Source organism: Urocampus carinirostris, chromosome 3, assembly GCF_059441175.1.
Source record: "Urocampus carinirostris isolate Australia breed hairy pipefish chromosome 3, RoL_Ucar_1.0, whole genome shotgun sequence".
NCBI lineage: Eukaryota > Metazoa > Chordata > Actinopteri > Syngnathiformes > Syngnathidae > Urocampus > Urocampus carinirostris.
In genome coordinates, this window is record NC_142351.1 from 12,918,455 (window position 1) to 12,945,273 (window position 26,819).

The 26,819-nt window shown below is 39.9% G+C and overlaps 2 protein-coding genes across 7 annotated transcripts in view; both read left to right on the forward strand.

The window, feature by feature from the left end:
- The window catches only part of anks1aa (ankyrin repeat and sterile alpha motif domain containing 1Aa), an 88,270-nt gene extending 79,875 nt beyond the window's left edge, over positions 1-8,395 (forward strand). For 4 of the 6 annotated variants that reach the window (XM_088330749.1, XM_088330750.1, XM_088330744.1 and 1 more), the window contains 7 exons: positions 346-510; positions 585-722; positions 2,142-2,213; positions 2,287-2,373; positions 3,987-4,124; positions 6,190-6,372; positions 7,142-8,395. In XM_088330749.1, coding sequence (XP_088186875.1) covers positions 346-510; positions 585-722; positions 2,142-2,213; positions 2,287-2,373; positions 3,987-4,124; positions 6,190-6,372; positions 7,142-7,258 — 900 coding nt within the window. In that variant the 3' untranslated portion in view covers positions 7,259-8,395. The remainder of the gene's footprint in view (positions 1-345; positions 511-584; positions 723-2,141; positions 2,214-2,286; positions 2,374-3,986; positions 4,125-6,189; positions 6,373-7,141) is intronic. The other 2 variants (XM_088330746.1, XM_088330747.1) reach the window with 2 other exon arrangements.
- Positions 8,396-14,123: 5,728 nt separating this feature from the next.
- On the forward strand, positions 14,124-21,791 carry LOC148368726 (specifically androgen-regulated gene protein-like). The gene is made up of 4 exons (XM_088329786.1): positions 14,124-14,209; positions 18,406-18,554; positions 19,929-20,097; positions 20,180-21,791. The coding sequence occupies exons 2-4, from the start codon at positions 18,447-18,449 to the stop codon at positions 21,574-21,576; spliced, it is 1,674 nt and encodes a 557-aa protein (XP_088185912.1). The 5' UTR covers positions 14,124-14,209; positions 18,406-18,446; the 3' UTR covers positions 21,577-21,791.
- The last annotated feature ends 5,028 nt before the right edge of the window (positions 21,792-26,819 follow it).

Genomic DNA, 26,819 nt, shown 5'->3' on the forward strand with positions numbered 1-26,819 from the left:
TTCTCCTCAGTATAAAGGATGTAAAGGATGTAAATGTTATTCGGTATTTAAATTCTGTTACAAAAGTCGAGCTTTAATTTGTTATCATCAATCACCTCTCCTCCGTCAGAGTCCTTGAAAATAAAATACGAAATTTGGGGTTTGTCTCGGCCCTGCAAATCAAGTTAATGGGTCGGGCTGGGGCTGGGGCTGGGTCGGTCTTTAATACCTGTGGGCCTGAGCTGGGCTAGGCTGGATTTTTTTAGGGCCTGGTCTTACTTCTAGTTCCAGGAACACATTCTTTGTAACGTGTTAGTCCAAACACGAATGTTGACGACCGACATTCTATATCTGAATTGTCGGCAGTGTCAAGACCTCCCAGTATCCCAGTCTTCATTTGGTCAAGCAGAGTCCTCCATGTTCCAGTCCGTGGATCGTCTGGTTCCAGGTGTGGAACCACTGAAGAAGAAAACTCCAGATAATGACTACGACGTCACCCAAAGACATCGCAACGAACGCCGCCGTTCACATGTACGTTTTTTAGCATTTCACATTTCGCCTGGTGAGAAACACCTGTCAGAAGTTTTCCTGTTCTTGATTTCCAGGAGCGGCAAGAAGAGCGACATCGAGACTCCCGTCTGATTCTTCGGCCACCGAGTTTAGCTGCTCCGTATGCACCGGTGCAGAACTGGCATCATCAGCCTGAGAAACTCATCTTTGAATGTTGTGCTTATGAAGCCAGTGTGAGTTTTCATTGCTCTGCCAGTTTTCTGGTGGATTACGTCAAAGTTTCGCCTTTTTTTAGAGTACCTGTTTATTGGAGGATTTGTTGGGAACAGGGAATCCATTATCTCCTTTGATTCTCTTCTTAGAGTGTAGTCATGTCAAGTCAAGTCATTTTTCTTTGTATAGCCCTTAATCACAAAGAGTCTCAAAGGGCTGCACAGGTTATTGCACAGACTATTATTTCAGACTATTATTACACCATCCCCTGATCTGGAACCAACATGAGAGCAAGGAAAAACTCAAAAACCTCAACATGAGGAAAATGAAGAAACCTTGAGAAGGGACCGCACATGTGGTATCCCCCTTTCAGACAGCAAAGGATGTTGCAATTACAAATAATACAGAGATATTGTCCACAAAAAGTAAAGGTTATTCATCTAATTTTTCTTTTTCACAACACCAAAATATGACCGGTATTCAGTCCTTTTCAGCTTGATTCAGACAACAATTTTAAACTGCTCATTAGTTAGCCTTTTAGTTTCACTTCGCTGATCTGCACTCATAAGTCAAAATGTCCGGTTATGCCTTGTGCAAATGTCTCCTGCTGGCTTCCGAACGGCGGCGTCTGGAATCGGCACCACCATTTAACAATGATTCTTACATTGTTTGACTAAGACTCATACATACGGCGGCGTCTGGAATCGGCACCACCATTTAACAATGATTCTTACATTGTTTGACTAAGACTCATACATATGAACTAATCTGCATCTTAAAACATACTAATTTGGGAATTGCTGTTACCCATAATGGTATTCCCAAACAGAATTGCTTGTCTTTTTTCAATTCAGAGGGCTTTTCTGTTTTGTTTGCTCTCAGTTGGCGCTTGTTCCCACTGTGTGTTGTTTAGTCGGCTAACTTGCCGTTAGCGCCAGTTTTGCAGTGTTCCCTTGGTTTCTCTCGTGTTTTTCCGCCGAGGCTGTGACCACCTTTAGTTGATCGTCTCTGTTAGCCCCCGGTTGACAACACTGCGTGTTGTCATTTGCCAGTTCGCCCCGTTTTGCCTGCTTGGCCCTTGTTATACCATCTGCAACACAACACCTAGGCCTTAGTCTTCGACTAATTAGCATGTAAGACAAAATGACGACTGGCATGCTAGGGTGCTGGTGTTCCTCCAATGACGTCACATCTCAGGATGACAAAGACGAGACATGCTGTTTTCAATGCAGTATCTTGGAAAATAATTGGAATATACCAATGAAATAAAGATAGATTCTATGTAAAAACCTCTATTGTCGACTTGCGTTTTCGAGTTTTAAGGATTTGGGAATACCTTTAATGATTTCGGTCAGCTCCAAACACTGGCACATTAGTTTCGCGTATTGGTTCCTACCAATATTACCCAGATTGCGTCAAAGTTTAACCTTTTTCTACAGTACCTGGGGTCCATGCTTATTAAGGAGCTACGAGGCACCGAGTCCACCCAGGATGCCTGTGCCAAAATGCGGGTCAGTATCAGTTTTAGAATGTCCTCCAAGTACGAAGCAAGGTTTGACTTTTTGTTTCATGTCATTTCTACAGAAGTCAACAGAGCAAATGAGAAAAGTCCCCACCATTGTCCTCTCTATTACTTACAAAGGCGTGAAGTTCATTGATGCAGCCAACAAGGTCAGTGTGGATATTTTTTCGTCCCCTTTAGTCTGTCTGACAGGTTACTTTGGTTTGTGTAGTGCTTTTTGTTCCTCTCAGTTAAATATTAAACATCCATGGCACAAATGTTGCAATTAATTAAGTGCAAGTAGGAACAAATACAAGCGTTGATAATAAATCTTGCTATAATGCAGGGCTTCCATGTTCTTAATAACTGCTACCCAAACTCCTTGTTAGGCAATAACCGGGCTGGAGTCTTTGGAATATACAGGACTTTCTCAAAAGATTTGAATATGTTGACAAAGTTGTTTATTTTCTCGACTGCAATTAGAAAAACATGATATTATACATTGTGGATTTCTTACAAATCAAATGTAATATTGCAAGCCTTTTACTACTTGAATGGCTTAAAACATACTATTATACTTTTCAGTATATTCTAATATTTGTTAATGGGATATTTATTTTTTAAAAGACTTGTAATATTTCAGTTGATTTGTAAATATTCCAGAACCATTTTTGTTTTGTTTTTAATTGCATTACAAAAAAATCAAGTAGTCTGTGCGCATCAGTGTTTTATTTCTCCTGGTTGTACAGTCCAATATCTCTTTTGATTTGTAATGAATCCATAATGTGTCTACATTTTTCCCTTTTTAAGTCCTTCAAAGAAAAACGAAACTTTATAATATATATTGAAATTTTCTATGGCAGTCCTGTAGTTGCAATGCTTGAAAAAAAATAAATAAATCTTATACCACCAGCAAATACTTTTTTTTTGTATTTCTTTGAAAAAAATGAATAAATAGAAAAATACTGAAGAATGCAATAAAAACAATTATATATTCTTTCATTAATCCCTTGAAACTAGCAAATGTATCTGAAGTGCCAGATAGCAGATAATTCTGCTCACGTGGAATTATTTGTTTTTGATTTCTTTTTTACTATTATTAGAATTTATTACATTTTTTATCCATCCACCCATTATCTGCACCGCTTATCCTCTGGAGCCCATCCCAGCTATCTTCGGGCAGTGGGCAGGGGACACCCCGAACTGGTTGCCAGCCAGTCACAGGGAACACAGGGACAGACAATTCACTTGCTCATCCACACCTAGGGACAATTTGGACCGGCCAATTAACCTGACATGCATGTTTTTGGATTGTGGGAGGAAACCGGAGTGCCCGGAGGAAACGCATGCAAGCATGGGGAGAACATGCAAACTCCACACAGGAGTGTGCCGCCCACGTGCTGCGCTGCCGTGCTGCCTTACATTTTATTATATTTATTAATAGTTTATCATTGTTATTAATGTATATTTATATCCTTGTTGTTGAAATAAATGGAAAGTAGTTGCCATGTCGTTTTGGATGCAGTTATGATTTTTAATAAAAGCAGATATTTTACCTTTTCTTCACATTTGGTTTTTCTTTCCAGGCGTGTTGCAACAAAAACCACATTATAAAGTTAACAAACATAAAAGACCTGTCCCCCAAACTCAATCATCTCATCTCATGATCATGCCAAATTTTCTTCTTGCATCATTAAAACAAGTTTTTGTTTTTAATTAATTACAGTGAGATGATTAATTGATTTGATGTTCTAAAATGCATTCTTTTGCATTTTTCCTGCAGAATATCATCGCAGAACACGAGATCCGTAATATTTCATGTGCAGCCCAGGACCCGGAAGACCTGTGCACATTTGCTTACATCACCAAAGACTTGCAGACCAACCACCATTACTGTCACGTCTTCAGTACTGTCGACGTGGTAATGACAATCTCTCTCCTTCTGCATGCAAATTTTGTCTCCACCCCAACTTTTGACACAATAATGCAATGCATGTCTGGTATTGTAAGTCGTGCTTTTCACTTTTCACGACTTGAACAATGCTGAGTACGCAATACTGTGTTACTGATTATTTGTGACGAAAACAGTCACATTATCACAATACTAGTTTTAATGTTAGTCATGTATATTTAGGTTAACTTCCCCGTAGTGATTCAGTGTTTGACCCGGGAGGATATTTCTTGCGTCGATACCAATACCAATTTGTTGAAACAAAAAAGTAAATAAGACAATATTTTGCAAGTTAAAACAATTTTAAAAATGAAATTGTATGAATTTATAAAAATTCATCATATTTTTAAAGAGACAGTGTGTATTATTTGAGCTCTCCATGCAACTGAAAACGAGTGGATAAACTACATGGACTCAAAGTGACCAAAACGCTCTATTATACTTCCTTTTTGATGGTTTTCAATACCCGTAGCAGCAATATGGCGGACAATCATGTCAGTTCCCTTTAGCTGAGGCTCATGTTATGTAAAATCAATGCCAATGTGTGTTTACACGATAGTTTGTGTCATTTTTGCTTATTATTGAAATCAATATTTTTATTATTTAATGAATGTTTTTTTACCAATAGGGTGCACAAATAATACACAATGTCCCTTTAAGATATATTTTCTACGAGAACTAGAAAAAAATAATTTCAATGAGGAAAACAATGTACCATATACTGGATGAGACAATTTTTCTGATTTTAGGTAAAAATGAGCTTGTTTTACTGGAGTCATGGGTTAAATAATCTTAAAACTAGATTTTTATTATTATTTTTATTATTTTTGCTTATTACTTAAATCTATATTGTTTTTTATTCATTTTAAAAGAATTGCCACTAGGAGGCACTAAATAATACAATAAATAATTAATTATATATACCTGAGCCATATCCCCCTAGTGGGAGGTGGCTAGAGCCATTTGTGACTCTTTCTGGGAGATTGATACAGAGGAGGGGATTCCCAGCCCCCTCGCTCAACCCAACTGATGTGTTGGGAGTCATTAGGTGACCAAACCCCCCAATTCCAACCCCTAATGCCGAGCGCCAAGCAGGGAGGCAATGAGTACCAATGTTGTAAGTCATAAGTATGACTCGGCCGAGGCTTGAACCAGCGGCCTCCCAGTCTCGGAGCGGGCGCCCTACTCCCAACCGAGCTGGTTTATCATTTATTTTACAATAAATAATAATGTCTCTTTAAAAATGTTTATATTGAGTAATATGAAAAATATAGTGAAAAAATGAACAATGACAATTCACATAATTTAAAATTTCATCAGCAGTAAATGTAAAGCTTAACAACTTTTTCAAAATACACTAATCATTTTTTTTCTTAAATTCTTTATTTCAAATTGTTAATAGAACAGAGATCTCCTACTAATTTCTGTAAATTCTAAGTATCAAAAGCATCCCTTAAAAGGTTTATTACACTTTTAAGGGACCTATTATTTAGACCACCTAGTAGGAAAACAAATTAACCCTTTAAACATATGTATTGATTTTGAGTAATAATCAAAAATACATCAACTATTATATAAACATGAATCTTTTTTTTTCAATACTTGTTGGCTGAAAAATTTGTAGTCATATTTTTCATATCATTAGGCTCACATGACTGTCCCCAATCTTGCTGACAAGGGTACCCCAAAAATCCAAACTCCTTGTGAAAGGCTGGCCCAAAAAGTGAGAAGAAAAATTGTGGGATTTAGTCACTTTGAGTCTCCCTAGTTTGTATTCCTCCTTGTGTTTTTTAGCACTGATTTTCGTTTGCACTACACAATACAACGACATCTAAGTCAAATATTAAACAGCGCCTCTTTAAATAGATGCTCGAATAAAAAAGTTTTTGTTGTAATTGTAGAATTTTTGACACCTTAAGGTCTGTACAAAAATGTTTCAAAATAAATAAGATAGTATATTTGGTCACTCGGGCATCAAATTAGTGAAAACTCAACACAAGTGTATAAATGTCATCCTTGTGCTTTCACTTTTTAGAACCTGACATACGAAATCATACTGACGCTGGGTCAAGCCTTTGAGGTGGCCTACCAGCTGGCTCTACAGGCACAGAGGTCCAAACAGCACCAGAGCCAACCATTGGGTGCCGCTTCAGAGCTCATCGAGACCAGGTCCAGCCGACCTGTCCCCAAACCGCGAGGGAGTGTTCGGAAGTCAGGGGTGAGACATACCTACCTATGAACAGAAAACAAACCTCTAAGCAGGGGTTGGCAACCAGTGGCACGCGAGGGGTTAACCAGTGGCACGCGAGCGCACGGCACAGTAATTATGATTTTTTTTTAAATGCGCATTTTTACCTGAAATTTAGACATTTTCGTTGCGCGCTTTCATTGTTTAGCGACTTTACGGTAAGCGTGTGTCTGCGCGGTGCCTCGCCGAGGAGGAGAGATCTGTTCTAACCCTCCCACAGAAACACCGGCGTGCGATAAATGAACGAATCACGACAGCCAAATCATGACGGCACATCTCGTTCTTTTCAGCCAGTGCGGACAGACGAATGGGGCTTTGTGCAAAAAATGACCGTGCTGTTTGTGCATTATGCCTTGAGAGCGTTGTACCTCGCACGTCAAGTGTTAAACGTCATTATGAGACGAAATATGAACATGAATTCAAGGACGAGTCTGAAAAGGCGGATACATTAAAACGCGCAGTTTCCAACCCTCCCCTGCTGCCCCTACGACCCGACTCTGGATAAGCGGAAGTAAATCGATAGACGGATGGATAGATTCCTGGATGGAAGTGTACAAAAAGCTTACTGGTTACAGGTTGGCTCTTACTGTAGTCTATATTTAATGCTCCTTGTAGTTTGGTGTGCCTTATGTTTGAAAAATACTGTATCAGACAAAGGACTATTTTAGGGGGTCCATCTTATTATCTGGTATTTTCAGAGTCTTCAGAGATGAAAAGAATGTTATATTTGTGTTTCTAGGGCAACCTTTTGGAGGAAGAGGGGAATTCCCAGAACCAGAGCGGCGCCGCATGGCTGGTAGAGGCAAAAGAAGCAAAGCGTACCATCAGCACTAAGTATGAGACCACCATTTTCTGAGTGCACCTCCACTCTTCTTCTCGATGTCCGACCTTCTGCTTGGGTTCACTCTCCCCCCTTGACCTGGCCTCCTATCCTTGTGCCTTTCACTGGAAGTTTCCCCACCCCTCTTAGTAATTAATTTACACTCCCCGCCTGCCAATCAGCTTTTAGATACTTTTGTGTATTCCCTGAACACACCACAATACACTTCCCCCCACCTCCCTGTCAACAATCTCACTCCCGGTTCTAAGAGACTTTTTCTGGGTGCTTTTCCCGCTCTGCTAGGCGACGGCCACGCTGAAGCTTTTCACTCCGACACCTGCTGCTTTTCCACAGAGGTTGCGCATGGATACCAGACTTCTGTTTTGTGGCTTTTAACCCGTCAGTAAGCTGGAAAACGTCTTTAAAATGAAGGTCCAAAGGTGGGAACCATCCCTAAACACTGTGATATGGTTGTGAAGCTTACGAAAATGAGCATTGAAGCACTTTTGCAAAACCGCCCCAATCAAGCTCGTCTTCTGGCCTTGTTTTGAAAACTATTTTCCTTTGGTTTAATCTGACTGGATTTTATCTGTGTCCATGTGTCATCCTTCCCATAGCTGAACATGCCTCGTCGCCATTATTAAAGGACAACCCCATTGCATGATGGATAGGGTGAAAAAAAGTTGCATTTCCATCCATCAGCCGTCTCAAGAATGCCAGTTGTGTCTACGACCTCACTGCCTTCATCGCCTCAATATCACTGCACGTGTCCATCTTGTTTTTCTTCTTAAAAGGACAGTGTGTATTATTTAGTGCCTTTTGGTATTGTCACATACAGTTGCCCATCAATGCCAAAGTCCGGCTTGTTTCTGACACTTAACACCGAAAAATAACGATGACAAGATGCTGAAGGTGCTGTATCTGAATCATATCAGATAGCTCCTACTACTGGTAGCCAGTACTGTTACATGTTGGGGAGCAAACCCCAAGCTAAAAAAAAATCCTGGAAAGAGATTGTGCTGCCTATCTGTACTTTCCCAAGACACTCCACAGGAAGTACAAACACTCTACCCAGGGATCCATAAGCCGTGAGTTAAAAAGAAAAAAGTAAATTTAAAAAGACGAGATTGATTTAAATAGTAAACAAAAATGCACATACTCGTAGGTCGAGTATTTTTTGGGGCGGCAGTAGCTCAGGAGGTAGAGCGATCGTCTTAGGATTAAGGGATCCCAGTTCGAATCCCGGCTTGTCCGTGTTACATGTCGAAGTGTCCTTGGGTAAGACATTGAACCCCCAATTACCCCCAATAAGCAGGTTAGCGCCTTACATGGCTGCACAGATCACGGCCGCTATTGGGAAATGTGAAGCACATTGTAAAGCGCTTTGGGAAGTCATTGACTTGAAAAGCACTATATAAATGCAGATCATTTCATTCATTTCATTTCATTTCATTTACTTAACATATACTTCACCTAAAGGGCTCTCAAACCGGATTTTCTTGGGGGTCGCCAGAGCTTGGGTCTGAATGAGGTTGGGCCCCATCCGTTTTTTTAGTCCAAAAACAGAATTATTATACATCAGATTCTAATGTACCCTATCTATTTGTGTATTACACACTTTTTTTTATCTATACATTAGGTTTTACGGTAGTATATTACCGTAAAAACAACTGTTAGCTTAGTATTGTGTTCACAGTTTATGTTTTCAATAATGGCCGCCCGTATTCAATGGTATAACCCTCAAGGTTTAGTTTGAGCTGAAAAGTGTAACAAAATTTTATAACGATTTTTACCAAAAGATTAGCGCTGCGCGTTATACACAAGGGCAGGTTATACACAAATAAATATCGTATGTCTTTAGCCCGTAATTTCTGAACACAAACAGTTCCGAAAAATAATTGATCGTAACATTTAGCTTTTGTTACGTATTGATTAAACAAATACAGAAGAGTTGTGGTTTATAACCGTGGTCATGTAGATGAAACGTGTTTAACACACGGCAAAAACTCACTGAAAGTTATATGCAAGGTGCATCCACTTTCCTTTAAGCTTCAGTTCAACCACGGTGATATCTACTCCCCGAAGGGAATGTCCTTATCGAACTCTTAACTTCCATATCAAGGCCGGAGCCTCACAGTATCTTCCTGTGGGCTGCATCTGGCCCCCGAGCTGGATTTTTGAAACCACTGACCTAAAGGAAGCCGACATAATTTTCCGTCATCTTGCTGCTCCGGGTACCGAAAAACCTTGCGATTCTCGGGGAAATAATTAGAGGTTTGTTCGGTTTAAATCTCCATAGTTTGTATAACCTCCTTGGATTTTTAAGAATTCTATTTCAGTAGTACAACACAATGCGGCGACATCTAGTGATCAATAATACACACTGTCCCTTTAAAGCTAGGGTATTTTTCTTTGTTATTATTATTGCAACGAAAGACCATCGTTTGATTTGTGCTTGTTGAAAGTATGACTGTGATTGGATTTCTTAACCAAAGTAGATTTACACTACAAAGACTGTTTAGTGGGTAGGTAACAGGGTGCAGATTCGACATTTGAACTTACCGTATTTTCTGGACTATAAGTCGCAGTTTTTTGTAGTTTGGCTGGGGGTGTGACTTTTACTCCAGTGTGACTTATACATGTTTTTTTTCCCTTCTTAATTATCTTTTTTTTTCCTGGTGCAATTTACAATATAATCCGGAGCAATTTATAGTCCGGGAAATACGGTATTTGCTCGTATTTTGCTTTTCTATTTGTCCGAATGCAGCAAGCGGGTTTGACCATTCATGTGGGGGCGGTACCTCTTTGATTATTTTTATGTACTATTTTCCGCATGGAACAATAAATACTGTTCATGGTACTAGCGTACATCAGCGCGCTAAAACGTATCCACGAGCGACTGAAATCCTCATTTTTGTGCTCACTGAGAAACGCGTAACAATATTCCTGTTCTGGTTTTTGATGTTAAGATGTATGCACGTTTGTTTCTGCTGGATTTGGTACATTTTCCGAGCAGTAGCATTAATTTAACGGTACACTGTCTTTAGCACGCTTAGGCCAACGGCGTGGTCCAAATTTGCCTTGCACGTCACTGTGGATCAGAATCAATATTTTGGGACAAATCTGATGCAAATGATGTGAAAGTATGAAAGTAGTAGTCTTTATTTTGATACTTGAATGATTTTCTTTTCGCTTTTATAGATTTCTATATAGTATGTATGTATGTATATACGTGTATGTACAGTATGTATGTAAATTTTGACTTTTGTCAAAAGAGATTAAAGGACTATGTCTATAGCTCTGCATATCACGGTAAAGGAATACTCTGTTTATAGAGGTAAAGTGAATAAAGGAGGGGCTTCTATTCAGGAAAAAAATACTGTACATAATGTGGGGCTTCCTGTTTTTTATGATTATTTTCATAATGGTTAAGTAATAAATTACGCGGATTGAAAATGTGTCATTTTTTTTTCCCCTGCTTTTACTTTTTTGTGTGGTCAAGTCAAGTCAAGTCAAATTTATTTATATAGCCCTTAATCACAAAAATGTCTCAAAGGACTGCACAGGATTACAGTTACAAAATAACACAATTACCTGATCTTAAACTAGCAAACCAGCATGCGGGCAAGGAAAAACTCAAAAACCTCAGTGTGAGGAGAAAAAAGAAACCTTGAGAAAGGACCTCACATGTGGTAATCCCCCTTCCAGGATTGAACAGGGTGAATTACAATTAGCATTACTGTACACAGAATAGTTAACACTAGGTAAGATGCTGAAAATGTCCGGAAAGAGCATGACATCAACGACGACGCCAGCTGGTAAATGCAGGGGTTGGCGTGCTGCAGGTCAGACCCCGGTCCGCTGACCCATCCCAAATCATCCTTCTCCTTCGTATCAGCCAGGCAGGCCTCAGAAAAAGACAGGACAAAACAGAATACGAGGTGGGCATCAATCATATGCTTTGGAATAGAAGTGTGTCTTGAGCCTCAATTTAAAAACTTCCGTTGAGGTTGCAGATCTTATCTCCAGAGGCAGGGCGTTCCACAACACCGGGGCCCGGATGGAGAACGCTCTCGAGCCCGCAGACTTCTTGGGTGTGGTCTTGAATTGACCAACTAGAGAGAATTCTATTTTTAACTAAACAATCTTCTGAGATTTAGATATGTTGGCCAATGGCCAGTATGCATGTTTGCATACTATTAGCTGACGTTGGTATGCGTTCCAACCAGTTCGGGCAACAATCCGTTCAGTATTTAATTATACTGGAGACACGTTTCCCCAGACTTTACAGAAAGTGAATATTCCGTCTTTAATTCTGTACCGTAACCATTCCATCTGTGAGGTAAAGCTCTTTAGTGTAGTTTAAAACCATTTTTGACACTTAGGGAGTCTTGAGCAGAAAAAACGATATGCCAATTTGATAATCTGGAGATTTAGCAACCCCCTACAGTAATTCATGGATCCTTGCTTTGGTGTGTTTGGATTACATGTGGTATGTATTAGAGAAGCATCAGTCCAGTGCAGGGGTTATCAAATAAGTGAACGTATATCCCTAGCAACTGCAAAGTACAATTGAGAATCTGTGGAAAGAACTGAAAAGTGCTGTTCACAAACGCTTTCCATCCAACCTCACTGATCTCGAGCTGTTTTGCAAGGAGGAATGGGTAAATATATCAGTTTCTCGATGTGCAAAACTGATGGAGACATACCCCAAGTGACTTGCAGCTGTAATCGCAGCAGAAGCTGGCGCTACAAAGTATTAACTCAATGGGGCTGAATCATTTTCCAAACCCACTTTTTCGTTTTTTATTTATTAAAAAGGTTTTAAATATCCAACAATGTGTGTTCCACTTCATGGTTGTGTCCCACTTATTGTTGATTCTTCACAAGAAATTATAGTTTTATATCTTTGTTTGAAGTCTGAAATGTGGCAAAAGGTCACAAAGAACCTTGAGGTACATTAATTTCCACTGAATGATTTACACAAATAAAATATTTATGCTGACCTGTAGCGCTGAGCAGTAGTAGAGCAGGTGAAAGAGGTGGTGGCCAGGATGAGAGGAGTCATTTATAATGTTTTTGGCTCGTTTGCGGTATGGAAAACCTGCCATGTCTTCCAGACATTAGAATTGTATCAGGAGAATGGATGAAAAAATCTCATAATCTCAAGGTGCTGCATGTCATGTTAGGTGAGTTCTTTAGATCGTTTTAGCGATTTACGTTATTCTGGAAAATTTGGCAAATTTCAAATCGTTGGCTATTTCTTGAAAAGGAAAGTGGGCCATTAAAATTCACCGATATTTGAATACAATTAAGATTCTGAAGGAAATGCCAGCTGACTGAGGAACAATTGCAAAAGTTAAGACTCCGTTGTTTAAATTAAATGTCTGTAATGCCATCTTCCGTTCACAGAATTGAATACATTGGCAAAATTCAGTTATGATACATTAAAAAGACAAGATACAGTAATCCCTTATCGCGGTTAATGGGGACCGAGACCACCCGCGAAAACTGAAAACCCGCGAAGTAGCGGCGCCCCTTCAAAAATGCTTAAAAAAATTGTATACAGTATACCCCCCCGCCATTAAATCGAAGTGATCGCTGGCATGACGGCAAGGAGTTATTGGGTGACTCATCCAGAACTCTTCACAATGGAACCGAATGTACCAAAACATGACCCACAAGTGTAGCCATGTCTTACATAATCAATTTACACGGAATAGGACTGCGGCAAAACTACTACGAACCATTTAGTATGATTGTATTAACCGCTCTCAACCACATGCAGCCATCGCATTTTATTTTGCTTGTTAACACTACCGGTTACGTATTAAAAATAAAAACAGTGAAAATGTGATATTTGATGAGTGTTTGTGAAGCGTTTTGGGGAACGACAGTTAAAAAAATGGTCTGTGTTCATTTTAATGAAAGTGAAAGAGCTACCTTCTGACAATAACAACATACTTTAGCTAGCAGCATCTAACGGCTTTTACAAGAAATACACGAAACCACACACAACTAGCTGTATTTAGGTAGTACAAACAACTGCTCGCTTTTGGTACGATAAAGTCAAACTTGAGATGAAATGTGACAGGGGAGAATATTCTTACGTCGCCGAGTCCCTCCTCGATAAACTGAGCGCCACATAAGAAGGGGGTGAGGTGAGAGGAGTTGAAGGGGTATTGTGTCAGGGCCTCCCCCTCCCCTTCACAATAAGAGTGTCCACACCGTGTCCTCAGTTGACAAAAGCTCGCGCTCAATGGGGTCAAGTCAATAAATGCTTTTATTTAGAAGGTAAGGTATATTTTTTAGACCTGCAAAGCTTTGAACCCGCAAAAGTGGAACCGCGAACTAGCGAGGTTCCACTGTATTTCATATTTCATAGTTCAGCATTCTGTTATTAGAAGAAACACAGCCCTTCCAATACATTCCTTTGAATGAAGCTTTGTGTTTGTTCATCCATGGTGAAACTGGACACAGGTGTGTGCCTTAAAAGAGTCCGTTCTCCAGATTCAAAAGTAACTCACCGGTGACTATGGTTTCTGTTGAGAAATGTTGCATTAGCGAACACAACTTTTCAGCATTTGGCAATAACTGGTCTCGTCCAACTAAGACACCAAATGCAGGAAAACAATTAGCTGCTCTTTGGTTGTATTCAACTAGTTTCGACTATTATGAAGAAACATGCTGATGTCAAACAAAATGCTCAAAAAGTTTTTCATACGTCAGCACAAAGACATGAATTGCTTTGTTGGAGTTTATTGGAACACCTTTATTTTCCAGTCATACCACAGGTCTGTCAAGTTGATTGCGTCTATGTGAGAAGATGCAAGAAATTTGATTGGCTGGCAGAGACGTTTGTGGCCAACGTGCCCAACCCTTTTTTCTCAGCTTTGGTGGAGGCAGGACGAGCAACCTCAGAGATGGAATGACACACATAAGAACACACACGGCGCAGCCTCCTTACATTGATGTCCAAGTCTCTTGGTGAGCTATGATTTTTTTCCATTAATATAACCTTTTACTTCATTTTGTGTTTTATTTTGTTCATGTTGTCCATAGAAACAACTAAATAGGTAAATAGTTGTTTATATTTACTTTTCTCCAAATACTTTGCAGCACTGGTATGTTTCTCCTGTTTGGAGTCCAACAAATATCTTCAAACATTTCTATTGGATTTTCGTTCCCCCCAAAAGTTAGTATATATCTTACTTATTAGAATGAAATAGGGAAAAAGAAAGTAGAGTAAATATTTGCTGATCAAAGCCCATTGAGGTCCAATGCATTGAGTTAAACATTAAACAGCTCTTTCGAGTTACACAATTTATGTTAACGATTAAGCTAGTTCTCTTTCGATTTATATTAGTCACTAAAAATGATTTGATAAGACTTGAATGTGTTATATGCTTCAAGTTCAACACAAACTCTTTGCACCAAATAGCTCTCTCTCTCTCTCTCTCTCTTTCTCTCTCAATCTCTCTCTCGTTTTTTCATGTCTCAATTGTCAGGAAGGCATTTGAGCCAGCAAAGTGACATTCCACTCACTATTTGATCCTGACTCAGCCGTGGGTGCAACCTACTATTTTTTTCTCTCTGCGCACAGGTGTTGGCTGCTAAAAAGGTTATCCTTTCCCTCATCAGACTGACTCGTTGCAGAGTTAGTTATGCGCTTACAAAAAAATCCAAAGGAGTGCGATAGGATTTGGTGTTGCAGGATGTCGATCAGGGGTGTCGAACTCACGGACAAAGAGGAGTGTTTAATATTAGTTTGTTATAGATACTGCTACCTTTGTCCTGATTTCTTAGGCAGGGGTAAAAATTGGGACAAATACGCTCGCAAATGCAGCCACGATTGCAGAGTGTGTGGGTAAAAAATATTAGATGAAAAAACCTGACTTTCTTCGCAATATGTTTTAATCGCTGTATTTGAAAATCACAAGATGGAGAAAAATAGAGAGAAGGAGTCAAAGAAGGAGATTGTGAGCAAAATAGTTGGGAGATTGTTACTGAGGAGGGGGTTCCCAGCCCCCTCACTCAACCCAACTGATGTGTTGCAACATCTCATTGGGAGTCATTAGGTGACCACACCCCCAAATTCCAACACCGAATGCCGAGAACCGAGCAGGGAGGCAATGGGTACCAATGTTGTTAAGTCTTAGGTATGACCCAGCAGAGGCTCGAACCAGCAACCTCCCAGTCTCGGTGCGCAAAACAGACTATGAGAAAGATAATGTTTGAGATTTATGTACAATTGCTCCGCAATATCACAAGTGGTAACTTCCTGGTTTACCCCATGGCACATGTGCACATCTAGCATACGCATCACCAACTATGATTTTGAACAAATTAGCTAATTTGATCTATTCACATCTTCATTATTTTTGCAAGCTAAATGTCAAATGTTTAATTGAAATTGAAACCTGGTACAAGGTACTGCTGGGGACAGGGTAGAGGAGTACATTGTCACCAAGGTTGAACTAAAGCTTAAAGGACCTTGCATGTCACTTTTGGTGAGTTTTGGTTAGCAGAGTGTGTTCAACGTGTTTTAGTTTCTTGACCTGGGTTATAAAATGGAACTTGTATTTGGTTCTGTCGTAATAAGCCATGAGCCGAACAGTTCTTGTATAAAAAAATCTGTTTGTATCCAGAGAGTTAGAGGTAAAAAAAAAATGTAATACACATATTTGCTTGTCAATAGTAATTAATCAAATGTAGTTTTATTTCCATTTCTATTTCGATCTTTATTTGAAAAAAATATACACATTTGAGAAGAGTGGAATGATTTTACCTGTGCTTTTCTTTTGGAAAACCGAACTTTCCCTATGTACAAGCAACCCCAAGTAAATTAAAATTGAGACCCCTCATGTTGATTATACGAACAAATCTGTTCAGGCCAATAGTGTCAGGGTCAGTATTTGAAAACAAAAAATAATTAAAAAGTAAATCAAACACCTGTTTGGAACATTCCATGAGGATCATCCCCTTAGGGCCAAATTGTTCAAAAGCAGGAATGGGGTGAGGTTCACCACTTTCTCGACTGCATCAGCAAATACTTGACAGTGACAGTTTAATCATGTATCTGAGCATTCAACAGCAAGGAATTGACAAATCTCTTCTTCTTCAGTGCCTATTATCTAAAGATATAGAAATTATAGGTTGGGAGCACATGAGAAAAATGTCAATTTTCAAATTGAAACAAAAAATATTAAAAATTGAAATTAAAAATTGAAATGTGAAACAATTTTTGGGTTTCATTACCCTTTTTGGCAGGATTATTGGATTGAAAAAACCAAAATTGCTGATTCAGCTTTTTGGGCATTTTTCACATCTGGGGTAACCTACCTGACTGCCTGTGAAAGATGGTGGTCATATCTAAACTCAAGACACTCAAATAACATACATATATACATATAGAGGAGCAAATAAGCATTTAATCAACCATTAATCATGCAAGTTCTCTCACTCCTTTGTTGCCCTAGCTGCATGTTAGGGATATTTGTCATGCTAAAAGACACAGACATGCCCTTGCTGATGGTAGGACATTTTTACTCAAAATCTCTCGATACGTGGCCCTGCTTACTCTTTCCTTCACACAAATCAGTCATCCTGGTTCCTTTGAGGGATGTTTCCACCCCCATGCTTCAAAGTCGGTATGGTGTTCTTCGGCTGCAATTCAGTATTCTTTCTAATCCAAACACGAGAACATGTGTTTCCACCATAAAGTTCTACTTTGGTTTCATCTGACCAGGGCACATTTTACTAGTCCTGGACAAGAACTGGCTTCAGCAGGGGGGACACATCTTGCAGTGCACAATTTGAGTCCCTGGCGGCGCAATGTGTTAATGTTTTTTTACTGTGGTCACAGCTCTCTGTAGGTCATTCACTGGGATTGTTGCCCATTGTTCTTATCATTTTGACTCCACAGGATGATATCTTGCATGGAGCCCCACTCAAGGGAGATTATCAGTGTTCTTAAACGTCTGCCATTTTCGAACAATTGCACCCACGGTGGATTTCTTTACACCAAGTGTTTTACCTATTGATAACTTAGTCTTCACAGCCTCGTGCAGGTCTACAATTTTGTCTCTTTGGTCTTGCCCACAGTGGAGTTTGGAGTATGACTGACTTAGTTTGTGTACAGGTGTCTTTTATAACGATAATAAGTTAAAACAAATGCAAATAACAGGTGGGTAACTACTGGAAATTTTGGCCTCTTCGACAGCCTGAAACCTTGCTTTTTTGTAGGTGACCAAATACATATTTTCCACTCTACTTTTGAAAAAAAAATCTTTGAAAATCAAACAATATGATTTTCTGGGGTTTTTTTGCCCTCAACATTCTGTCTCTCTTGGTTGAGGTTAACACATATTGACAATTTGAGCCTCTCGAATCCTTTCAAGTAAGAGAACTAGCAAAACCGGTGGCTGACCGAATGCTAAAGGTACTAAGATCCCAAACAAAAGCATTATTATCACCTTCAGTCATCTCGCAGCTGATAAGCTTGCAAAGTGAAAGACATAAATATATAAATTGAATGTGTGGTGATCAGCCTTAGCAATAAAATTCCAATATGATTTTTGGGTTGCCGGTTCCAGGAAAGATAATAGTTTTCCAAAACGTCCACAGAATGAGGACAAAGTATCGTGTGACGTAAAAATGTAGTTTCCACAAATCCAAAAATAAGATGATTAGAAAGTACAGAAGTTATTTATTAAAAAACAGGTTTATACGGTACAGTACTTTTATTTGTTCAACAAATAATTGAACCTGCAATTTTTCCCCTTTGGTTTCAACGTATAATAGAGTATTTAATAAATAGATTAAAAACAGGTTTCTACTTTGTGGGTTTCGACTACTGGAATGCAACCCCGGTGAAAAACGTTGGATTACAGGGCTGTTTTTGTGCTGTGCCATTCAAATAATGAATAAGATGTAGGTTCATTTATCAAATAATCTGACTGTGCCTCATCACACACATACCTCACTGCATGACACTGAATCAGTGAGAAGTGTAAAAGCCTTCGCCTATATTTACAGGGTGTCTGACCCTAAAAGGCAAATTTATTGATCGCTAAGATAGCCGAAGACAACTGAAAATAGTTGAAAATTGAACCTGGGAGTAAAACCGACTAATCATGTCACACTTGTTTCACTTTTGAAAGTTTCCCTACTGCTTACCGTAGATCCATCTGCAACTTGATGACCCACGCCTCGTATCTCTACAATGTCGACGGGTGATGTGGGGAACGATAACGTTGCATTGGCATTATTGAGCAATAACAAGGAGAGCAGCGGAAGCCATGACAGTGTGATCAGCATTAACTCTGCCTTTGTGAGTCCATCATTGCCTTCCCCTGCTGCTTGCACATCTGATAATTTCATTTTTTGCACTACTTTCCCTGTTGATTTTTTTATTTCTCTCTCAACAATGAAGGCTGTCCACAGTATTGAAAATGTCAGGTCTAAACAGTAAAAACGTTGCCATAGGTTACTTTAGCCCACATGTGCTTTGACTGAAAAACAGCAATTACCTATAGATATTAGTTACATATTTTAAAAAGTAATTCTAATGCCCCAAAGATTACTGTCACCCAAAGGTAGTAGGTTACTCTGAAAGTAACTATCTAGTGACAATTCACCGTATATACTCGCATCGAAGCCACATAATAAAAGAAATTAAAGAAAAGTTGTAGACAAACAGGTGACAAAGGTAAACCTTTTATGTTTTTTGGCTTGTGCAATCACAAGAGCTTGGGGAGTCACTCCATATCCGTTTTGTCTAAACCACTCGACGATCTCCTTCTCCATTTGCTGTCCCAGAAGTTTTCTGTTTTCTCTAAGCATGGTGTATTGCAAAAATAATTTTACAAACCGAAAGACCAAAATTCAAAACACTTTTACCATAAAACCTATGCTCATGTTTCCATGATTGATTTCGTGGTTCCTATAGAACCCGCCCCTTGCCCAACGCTTTCTTTTGACACACAACCCAATTTGCGCATAATAAGTGACTCATGATTTAAGAGAATGGGTAGAAGCATTTGTTTGCTTGGATGGGGATGGGCCCCAACAGGCTGTACTTGCCCAAGACACGCCACAGGAAATCCTGCCCCGACAACCCTAGTGGTTAAGGGATACACCAACCCACCCAGATACGGCTTATATGGGAGCATACTCCGTAGAGAGATTATGTACTGTGTTTGAAACGGCGCCACCATAACTGTATTCAGTTGTACTCTGTAGGTGAATATTAACACGCTCAACCTTCATGATTGGGGGTTGCATGTTACACTGTGAGCAAAGGAAGAACAATTTAGCAAAGCATATAGTAGATCATGATCTGCTTTAATAGGTAGCAGAGTTGAGGAACGACATGTTACCGTACTCATTACAGAGAAAAGTAATTGCGTTCCAGGAACGTGTTCCTTTGGAATGCGTCAGTCCCAAACAATGATCAAAAGTAAGTTCCTTATTTGGAACACCTGAAGTTAAAGTTTGGCAGGGAAAAAACAGCAATTAACTGCAGTTATTAGTTACTTCATTTAAAACGTAATTCCATCGTTGCCCAGATAAGTCTTACCCAAAAGTAGAAGGTTGTCTTGTCACTTGTCTGGATTTCTTTCTTCTGGTTGTCAGAGATTGTAAATTTTCTGTCTAAGATTGGGGAAATAGATTATACAAAGTGTAAGATGGGTTTTGTGTACAGAGTGGGGACAGCATGGAGCACTTATCTGCTGAGGAGAGGGCTTGTCTCATGTATCTGGAGCAGACCATTGAAGCTCTTGAAGTGGATGTGGAGGAGGACAGCGGACTATCCAATGACGAACCAGATTCTTGGCACCTTCCACAGGATATGGCTCTTAACAAAATGAATGGTATGAAATACCCTAAACAAGGAATTGTTTTTTAAAATGTTTTTGTCAGCAGTGACTTTAGTACAGTGCTCTTGCCTTGTAGATATTTCCAGATTGAAAGTAAAGTCCGAAATGGATCGGCCATCTGAAACTTTGCCCACTCTTACCCATGGCATCCAAGGAGAAAAAGGATCTGTCGCAGTACTTTTACCCGAAGAAAACATAGCAAAGCATCATATTTTGGATCAAGCCTGTGAACCAAACTTCAGTCGGGATTCTGATGCCATGAAAAAAGATCTGAAGGTTTCTATGAATGGTTCATCACATCCCCAATTTATGATTACTGACTCATCCGCTGGTTGCAAAATTCCACTAAACATGAAGACTAATGGACCTCCTATTGTTGATTATCCAACTATAACCACTTCAGAGTTAGATCTAGATCTGATTCCACCACCATCTGATTTCATGGATAATCCAGGACTTGATCCAATGTCCAACCTAGGTCCGAAGCCACTTATGGTTACGAATGCTGACAGAATCAAAGTCTCTCATCACTCCAACAACAGTAGGCCAATCTCCGTTGACTTGAACCAACTTTACCAGAAAGCTTTGGAGAATGATAAACCTCCAGCGACGCCCCAGCTTAGCAAAGAATTTACCACAAAGCTCCCAATCAAAGGCAGTCAAAGCCTCACCACCTTGGAGTCCCTGCATCCTACAGAAACCCTAGATCCCAAGAGCCCGCCGATTGTCGCCCCTAAACCCAAAAGGGCCTCGTTCAACTCAACATACTATACACCTGTTGAGGAAAGTCACTCGTCTCTCAGTAATGGCGACCACCAAGTAATGGACCGTGAGAAAATCCACCTTGAAGCCCTTCAAAAACTTGGGCTCATTAAAGGATCTGTGACGGATTCAGCCCCCGCCCTGAGTAGTAAGCTTATCCCAAAAACAAGAAAATCATTGACGGATCTTCCCACTCGACGCAGTCCATCATTGCCAAGTCTATCCAAACTAACACCAACCTATCGCGCCGCAAGCACTGGGTCTCCTGGTGTTCGTGCCACCTCTTTGGCTAGTCCACCTGCATTTAGGGACACGCCGAGACTTCTATTGTCGAGTCATGAACAATCTGCTCCAAATAATATTGCGGCAAGTTCCTTGTTTACCCATAAAAAATCCCCTACTCTGTCACCTTCTGACCTGGTCAAGCAGTTAACCAAAGTCACAAGTTTCCAATCTGGTGCCACGGAGCACTCTGGTCTCCGCCAGAGCCACCTTGTGGATAATGAACAAAACAGCGTGGAGCGGTGCCTCAGCCATGCCCACAGTCCGGACTACCGGAGGCGTTCCTCATCCAACTCTGCCTTGCAGCTCTCAAAGGACATTCACAAGCTGCCTCGCTCGCAAGGCATCAGCGTGCTGATCTGCCCTCGAGATGCCAAGGGAGACGATCAACGCGAAGCCCTGAAGAAACTCGGACTGATCAGGAATTAAGACAACCCATCACCCTCAAAGTTGCATTGCATTGTGTTCAGGGTTACAGGAGCCTGTGAACAGTATTCCCAAAAATACGCCCCAAAATAACAATATTGTATTATGCTATAAATATTTTTTCCTGGTGGGGTTCAATTTGCTGTAAATACTGTGAACACTTTAAGAAAACGGTCTTTTAAGCATTAACGGCCATCAATACCTTGCCTTCAGTAGCATCTGTTAGGTTGCAGAATATTGCACACATTTATGTCTCCTGTCAATTAAGTACTCAGGAATAAATATTTTATTATCCTCAAAAATACTTTCTCAATGTAAGAAAATATTGCAGATGTCTGTTCATTTAACAACTTCCTTTTTACGAGAATGTTGGCCACATGCAATACTTTGTACTTTTAAGTTACCGCATTAAGATTGCTGGTGTCAAAAAGCAGGAAGGTGTTGATTAAAAAAAAATCATTCACTGGATTGCTTGTGCCTCCCTTTTTAAATACAGTGGAACCTTGGTTCTCGACCATAATCCGTTCCAGAACCCTGTTCGAAAACCGATTTGTTCGATCACCGAAATCATTTTTCCCATTAAAAATAATGTAAATAGTTTTAATCCGTTCCAACACCCCGAATGTTTACCTTGAATGTTTAACGAAAACATAACGCTAACCCAGGCTAATCGTACGTCCGCGTTATCGTAATCATCCGTACGAAACATTACGCTAACATGAACATGTACAAATAAAAAAATCAGGTCGTTTACAAGTCATTTAGCACCCGGGTCTCCACAACAAGTGGTGAGCGGTTCATTGAACGTGTAAAAATAGAAAATAAAAAGATAAAGAAAATAATTTTGAATAGGATTTCTTACCTTTGTGGTGGTCAGCAGAAGGTGCAGGTGGACGGTGGGGTATTCCCTAGCAAGATCAGACACTCCACCTCCTTCATATTTTGCTATTATTTCTTTCTTAAACGCAATAATTGTACGCACTACTTTTCTTTTTTCACCTGTAGCAACTTTGCTGCTTGCACTGACTTTCTTCAGAAGCATAATTAGGGGCTAAAACACTTCGTACACTTATATTAAAAGCGAAAGCAAAACGAAGCACGTCCGCACGCAGTTGGTCACGAAAAGAGCGATCTACACCCGTACGCCGCTCAGCATCGCATCCTAGCGTACGCACTCACGCATTACCGGCGTTCGAACTCCGATTTTTTGACCGAACGGCGAAGCAAAAATTTCTCGACATTTTTTGTAGGACTCCGATTTGTTCGAACTGAGAGGGGTTCGAAAACCGAGGTTCCACTGTATACAGACGCTGCCCTCCTTACGATAGTTCGTAAATTGAATTTGTTTGTAAGTTGCTTCAGTGCTATATTTTGTGTGTTTATGGTTCATAAAAGTATGTTTAAGGCTTGTATACGTAACCTGTATTATTTTGTACTAAAAAATAAACATTTCATAAAATACTATGCTCTATCAAGATGAATAAAGTGAAGTTCAACTTGCTTGTGGAAGATGGGCTTCAAAAGTTAGGCGACTTCTTCCTCTGTGGTAAAAAGTGGCCAAAAAAGGCAATCCGAACCATTTTCTCAACCGTGTCTAGCTATCTTATTTCACTTTCATTTCAAATGAAACGGCTCGCCTCTTCTTTACACTTTTAATTGAATGGATGCATGAGATATTAAACAATAAAAATGTCAACGTTCTTAGCACACTAGAGATACAGTATAGAATGTTTACACACTAACTAGGAAGAGGAAGCGGATTTCTTCTTCGGAGTGGGTGATAGGTGACCTGTCACAACGCCACCACATGCTAGTAGCGGCGGTAAGAAGCACTACAGTACTGTCCTGTACTCGGCAAAAGCTGCACACAAGACAAACTAACTTGCAGCAATGTCTGGATATTTTTTGACATCACAATTTTTTTTTTCGCATCTACTTAAGTCGAATGGTCATAAGTAGGGGAGCGTCTGTAAGTGAAAATATTTGCAATGCAATACACATCATATTAACCCACTGCAAAAAGTCGTCTTGGTAAGTTTAGCGGGAAGCAGATCGCTCTGATTGCGGGAGTGGGACTTCCGTAGCGAGCGATGTCGGTGTTGGGAATGGAAAAAATGGGTCAGTAACCGGGACATGAGAGCAATAACGTAATTGGGGTCAGAAACGAGTCGTAAGCCAGGAGAAGAGAGTAGACGTGGTCAGGATCAAAAACGGGTCGAAGCCGTGGAACAGACGGGAGCAAAAAACAGGTGGGAGTCAGGGTCGAAAAAAGCTGGCCTGGTGTAAACTGAGGTTCGCAGACGGACTGACAACAGGTGACAGAAAGGAGTGGGTTGAAATAGGGACGGAGAGCCAATCAGAGTCCGAGGCAGTTGACGCCAAAGGAGCGAGCACAGGTGAAGCATATCGGTAATCATGACAATATATCTCATCTCATCTCATTAGCCGTACCGCTTATCCTCAGTAGGGTCGCAGGGGGCTGGAGCCCATCCCAGCAATCATCGGGCAGTGGGCAGGGGACATCCTGAACTGGTTGCCAGCCAATCGCAGGGCACACAGGGACAGACAACTCATTCGCTCATTCAGACCTAGGGACAATTTTGGACCGGCCAATTCACCTGAAATTCATGTCTTTGGAATGTGGGAGGAAACCGGAGTGCCCGGAGGAAACCCACGCAAGCACGGGGAGAACATACAAACTCCGCACAGAAAGTCTGGAGCTGGATTTGAACTCACGACAGGTTCCCATGACATGAACTGTGCCACCTTGCTGCCCATGACAATATATATTAATACATAATAATATTTTTTCCAAACATGATTTATTTTAATGAATAGTTTTTTTGAATAACAAATCTTGTTATTTTTCAAGGGTAGAACTTGATATTGTAGGAGAATGAAGAAAAGAACGCACTCTGAGTCGGAGATTTAGATTTTTGATAGCCCCTTCCCTCGGGGGTACGTGCTTCCAGGATCGACTCAAAAAAGAACACCCACTTCCTTTTTCAGGAGGCTTATTTATTGTAAAAAAATGAGAAGGAAACTACACATCTGACACAGGAAATGAATCTGACTGGTTTAGAAAGGAATCACATATTTAAATGCAGTGTATAATGTTGTTCGCTAGATGGCGTGCGAGTATAATAAATGAGCAATCGGAAGAATGAAACTTTGTAAACACAATGCATCTCTGTGAGAAGAAATGCAAGCTCTCGAGCGGCTTGAATTGTGGGAGTCAATGCTATCGAGATGGGAGTCAAAGCCATCTCTGAAGAATATAGTATAAAAGGCACATTTAGAACATAATTTCTCGAACATTATTATGATTTATTTTGTTTTTATTTCAACCATTGAAGAAGGGATTTTAGTAGCTCAGGAGGTAAAGTGCCTGTTTTGGGATCAAGAGGTCGCAGGTTCGATGCCTGGCTCCTCCGTGCTATATGTCGAAGTGTCCTTGGGTAAGACACTGAATCCCTAATGCCTCCAATAAGCAGGTAGGCACCTTACATGGCTGACTCCCTATTGGTGTGTGAGTGTGTGTGTGAATGGGTAAGTGTTAAGCACATTGTAAAACGCTTTGGGAGGTCTCCAGTGACTTGAAGAGCGCTTTATATATGCAGACCATTTACATTTATCTTCTTTTGTACACTGAAAGTTTGTATACAGCACCTTAAGTGACAATTCATTGTATTATAATTACATTTTGATTTTATTTGATTGTGAAATATTAATTTAAAAATACAAAACTATCTACCTTCTCTAAATGATAGGTATTATTATCTTGCTATACTCAAAAAATACGTTTAAAAGGAGGGATTTTATTTTCTTTCGGTAAAATGAATGCATGTACATACAGCACTTTGTGTGGCATTTATTGGCTGAAAAGTAGTCTACAAATAAATTTTATTTTATTTTGAAAAATATACTCAAACAAGTAAAATAATGTATCTTTTCTATATGAGATCATTTTGATCACTTAAAATGTCATTTTCTTGTTTAACTAGAAAATCACGTTTGAAATGGAAAAAATATATATGTTCAATATTGAAATTGTAATAAAATAAGACTTACCCACATGATGACACCATGACGGACGGTAGTAAGCCATAGTAAACAGTGTACAAGGACAGTAAACAAAAACAGCTATACCATTCAACAAAATTAGCAATGACTGGTCAAATCAAAATTTTGCAGCTGTCGAATAAGTTGGCCCACCTTGTCCAAAAGCACAAACGTGGTTTAGAAATACTGAGAATAGCATTAGCAATGCTAGTTACCAAGGGATACAGTCTTCCACCTGACATATTCACACATTTAACCAAATCGTCCAGTCTACCTGAGTTCAGTCCACACAACCTGTACCATTATACTGTACATGGAATATCCCCATACACCCGTGCTGATGTAAAAGCTTATAAAAGTCTGGAAGGTTACCAGTTCTTCGTAGATGCACCTTGGCGTAAGATGTCCACCTCCCGCAAACATGACAATAACAACTTCACATCTAAATTTGGGGGGAATGTACAAGTAATAGAAAAGTAAAGCACGGAGCATTTGCACCTTTTGAGTGAATTGAAATTATTTACTTTGGCGTTTTCTCTTCTGAATGTTCTCTCATTTAATCTGTTGACAATTTGGCAGTTCATTTCGGCGTAGCACGCTTTACGGTAAAGCACATAACAGTTTTTAATACAAGTTGAATTCTGAAGATTACTGTTTGAATCCCTGGTTAATTACAATAAAAGAAGCTGATATAATGACAATGTTAAGACACTAACAAAACTAGTTAAGACTAGCTAAGACCAGCTAACTTATTTTATTGGGTGTCTTTGACGTGACCCGTACCTACTTAACATAAAATTGCTTGGAAATAACACAAACATACCTTGAAAAAAATGTTTGCTGAAAATCCTGGAATACCTAAGGGCTGCTAACCTGCCAGTAGAGTGCCTTGGCACAATGCCAGTCCCTCCGTTTAATTGCAGATAAACGTTTCCGTCTTCTGTCTTCATCAAAAGGGACCACATTCCAAATCGGGCTTAGAAGCATGCCCACCTAACAGGAATTAATGACCATGGTAAAAAGTGGTGGTAATATTATTCAGTCGCGGTAACTGGTATTTGTTTCAACTCCTTATTTGACTGCCGTGCGCTCAAGTGTCTCCCGCTGTCCGTCGTGGCTCTCATTCGGCCAGAGAAGGGAACGTGACGTCACGTCCAAAGTGTCAAATGCGCCTTCACATCTAA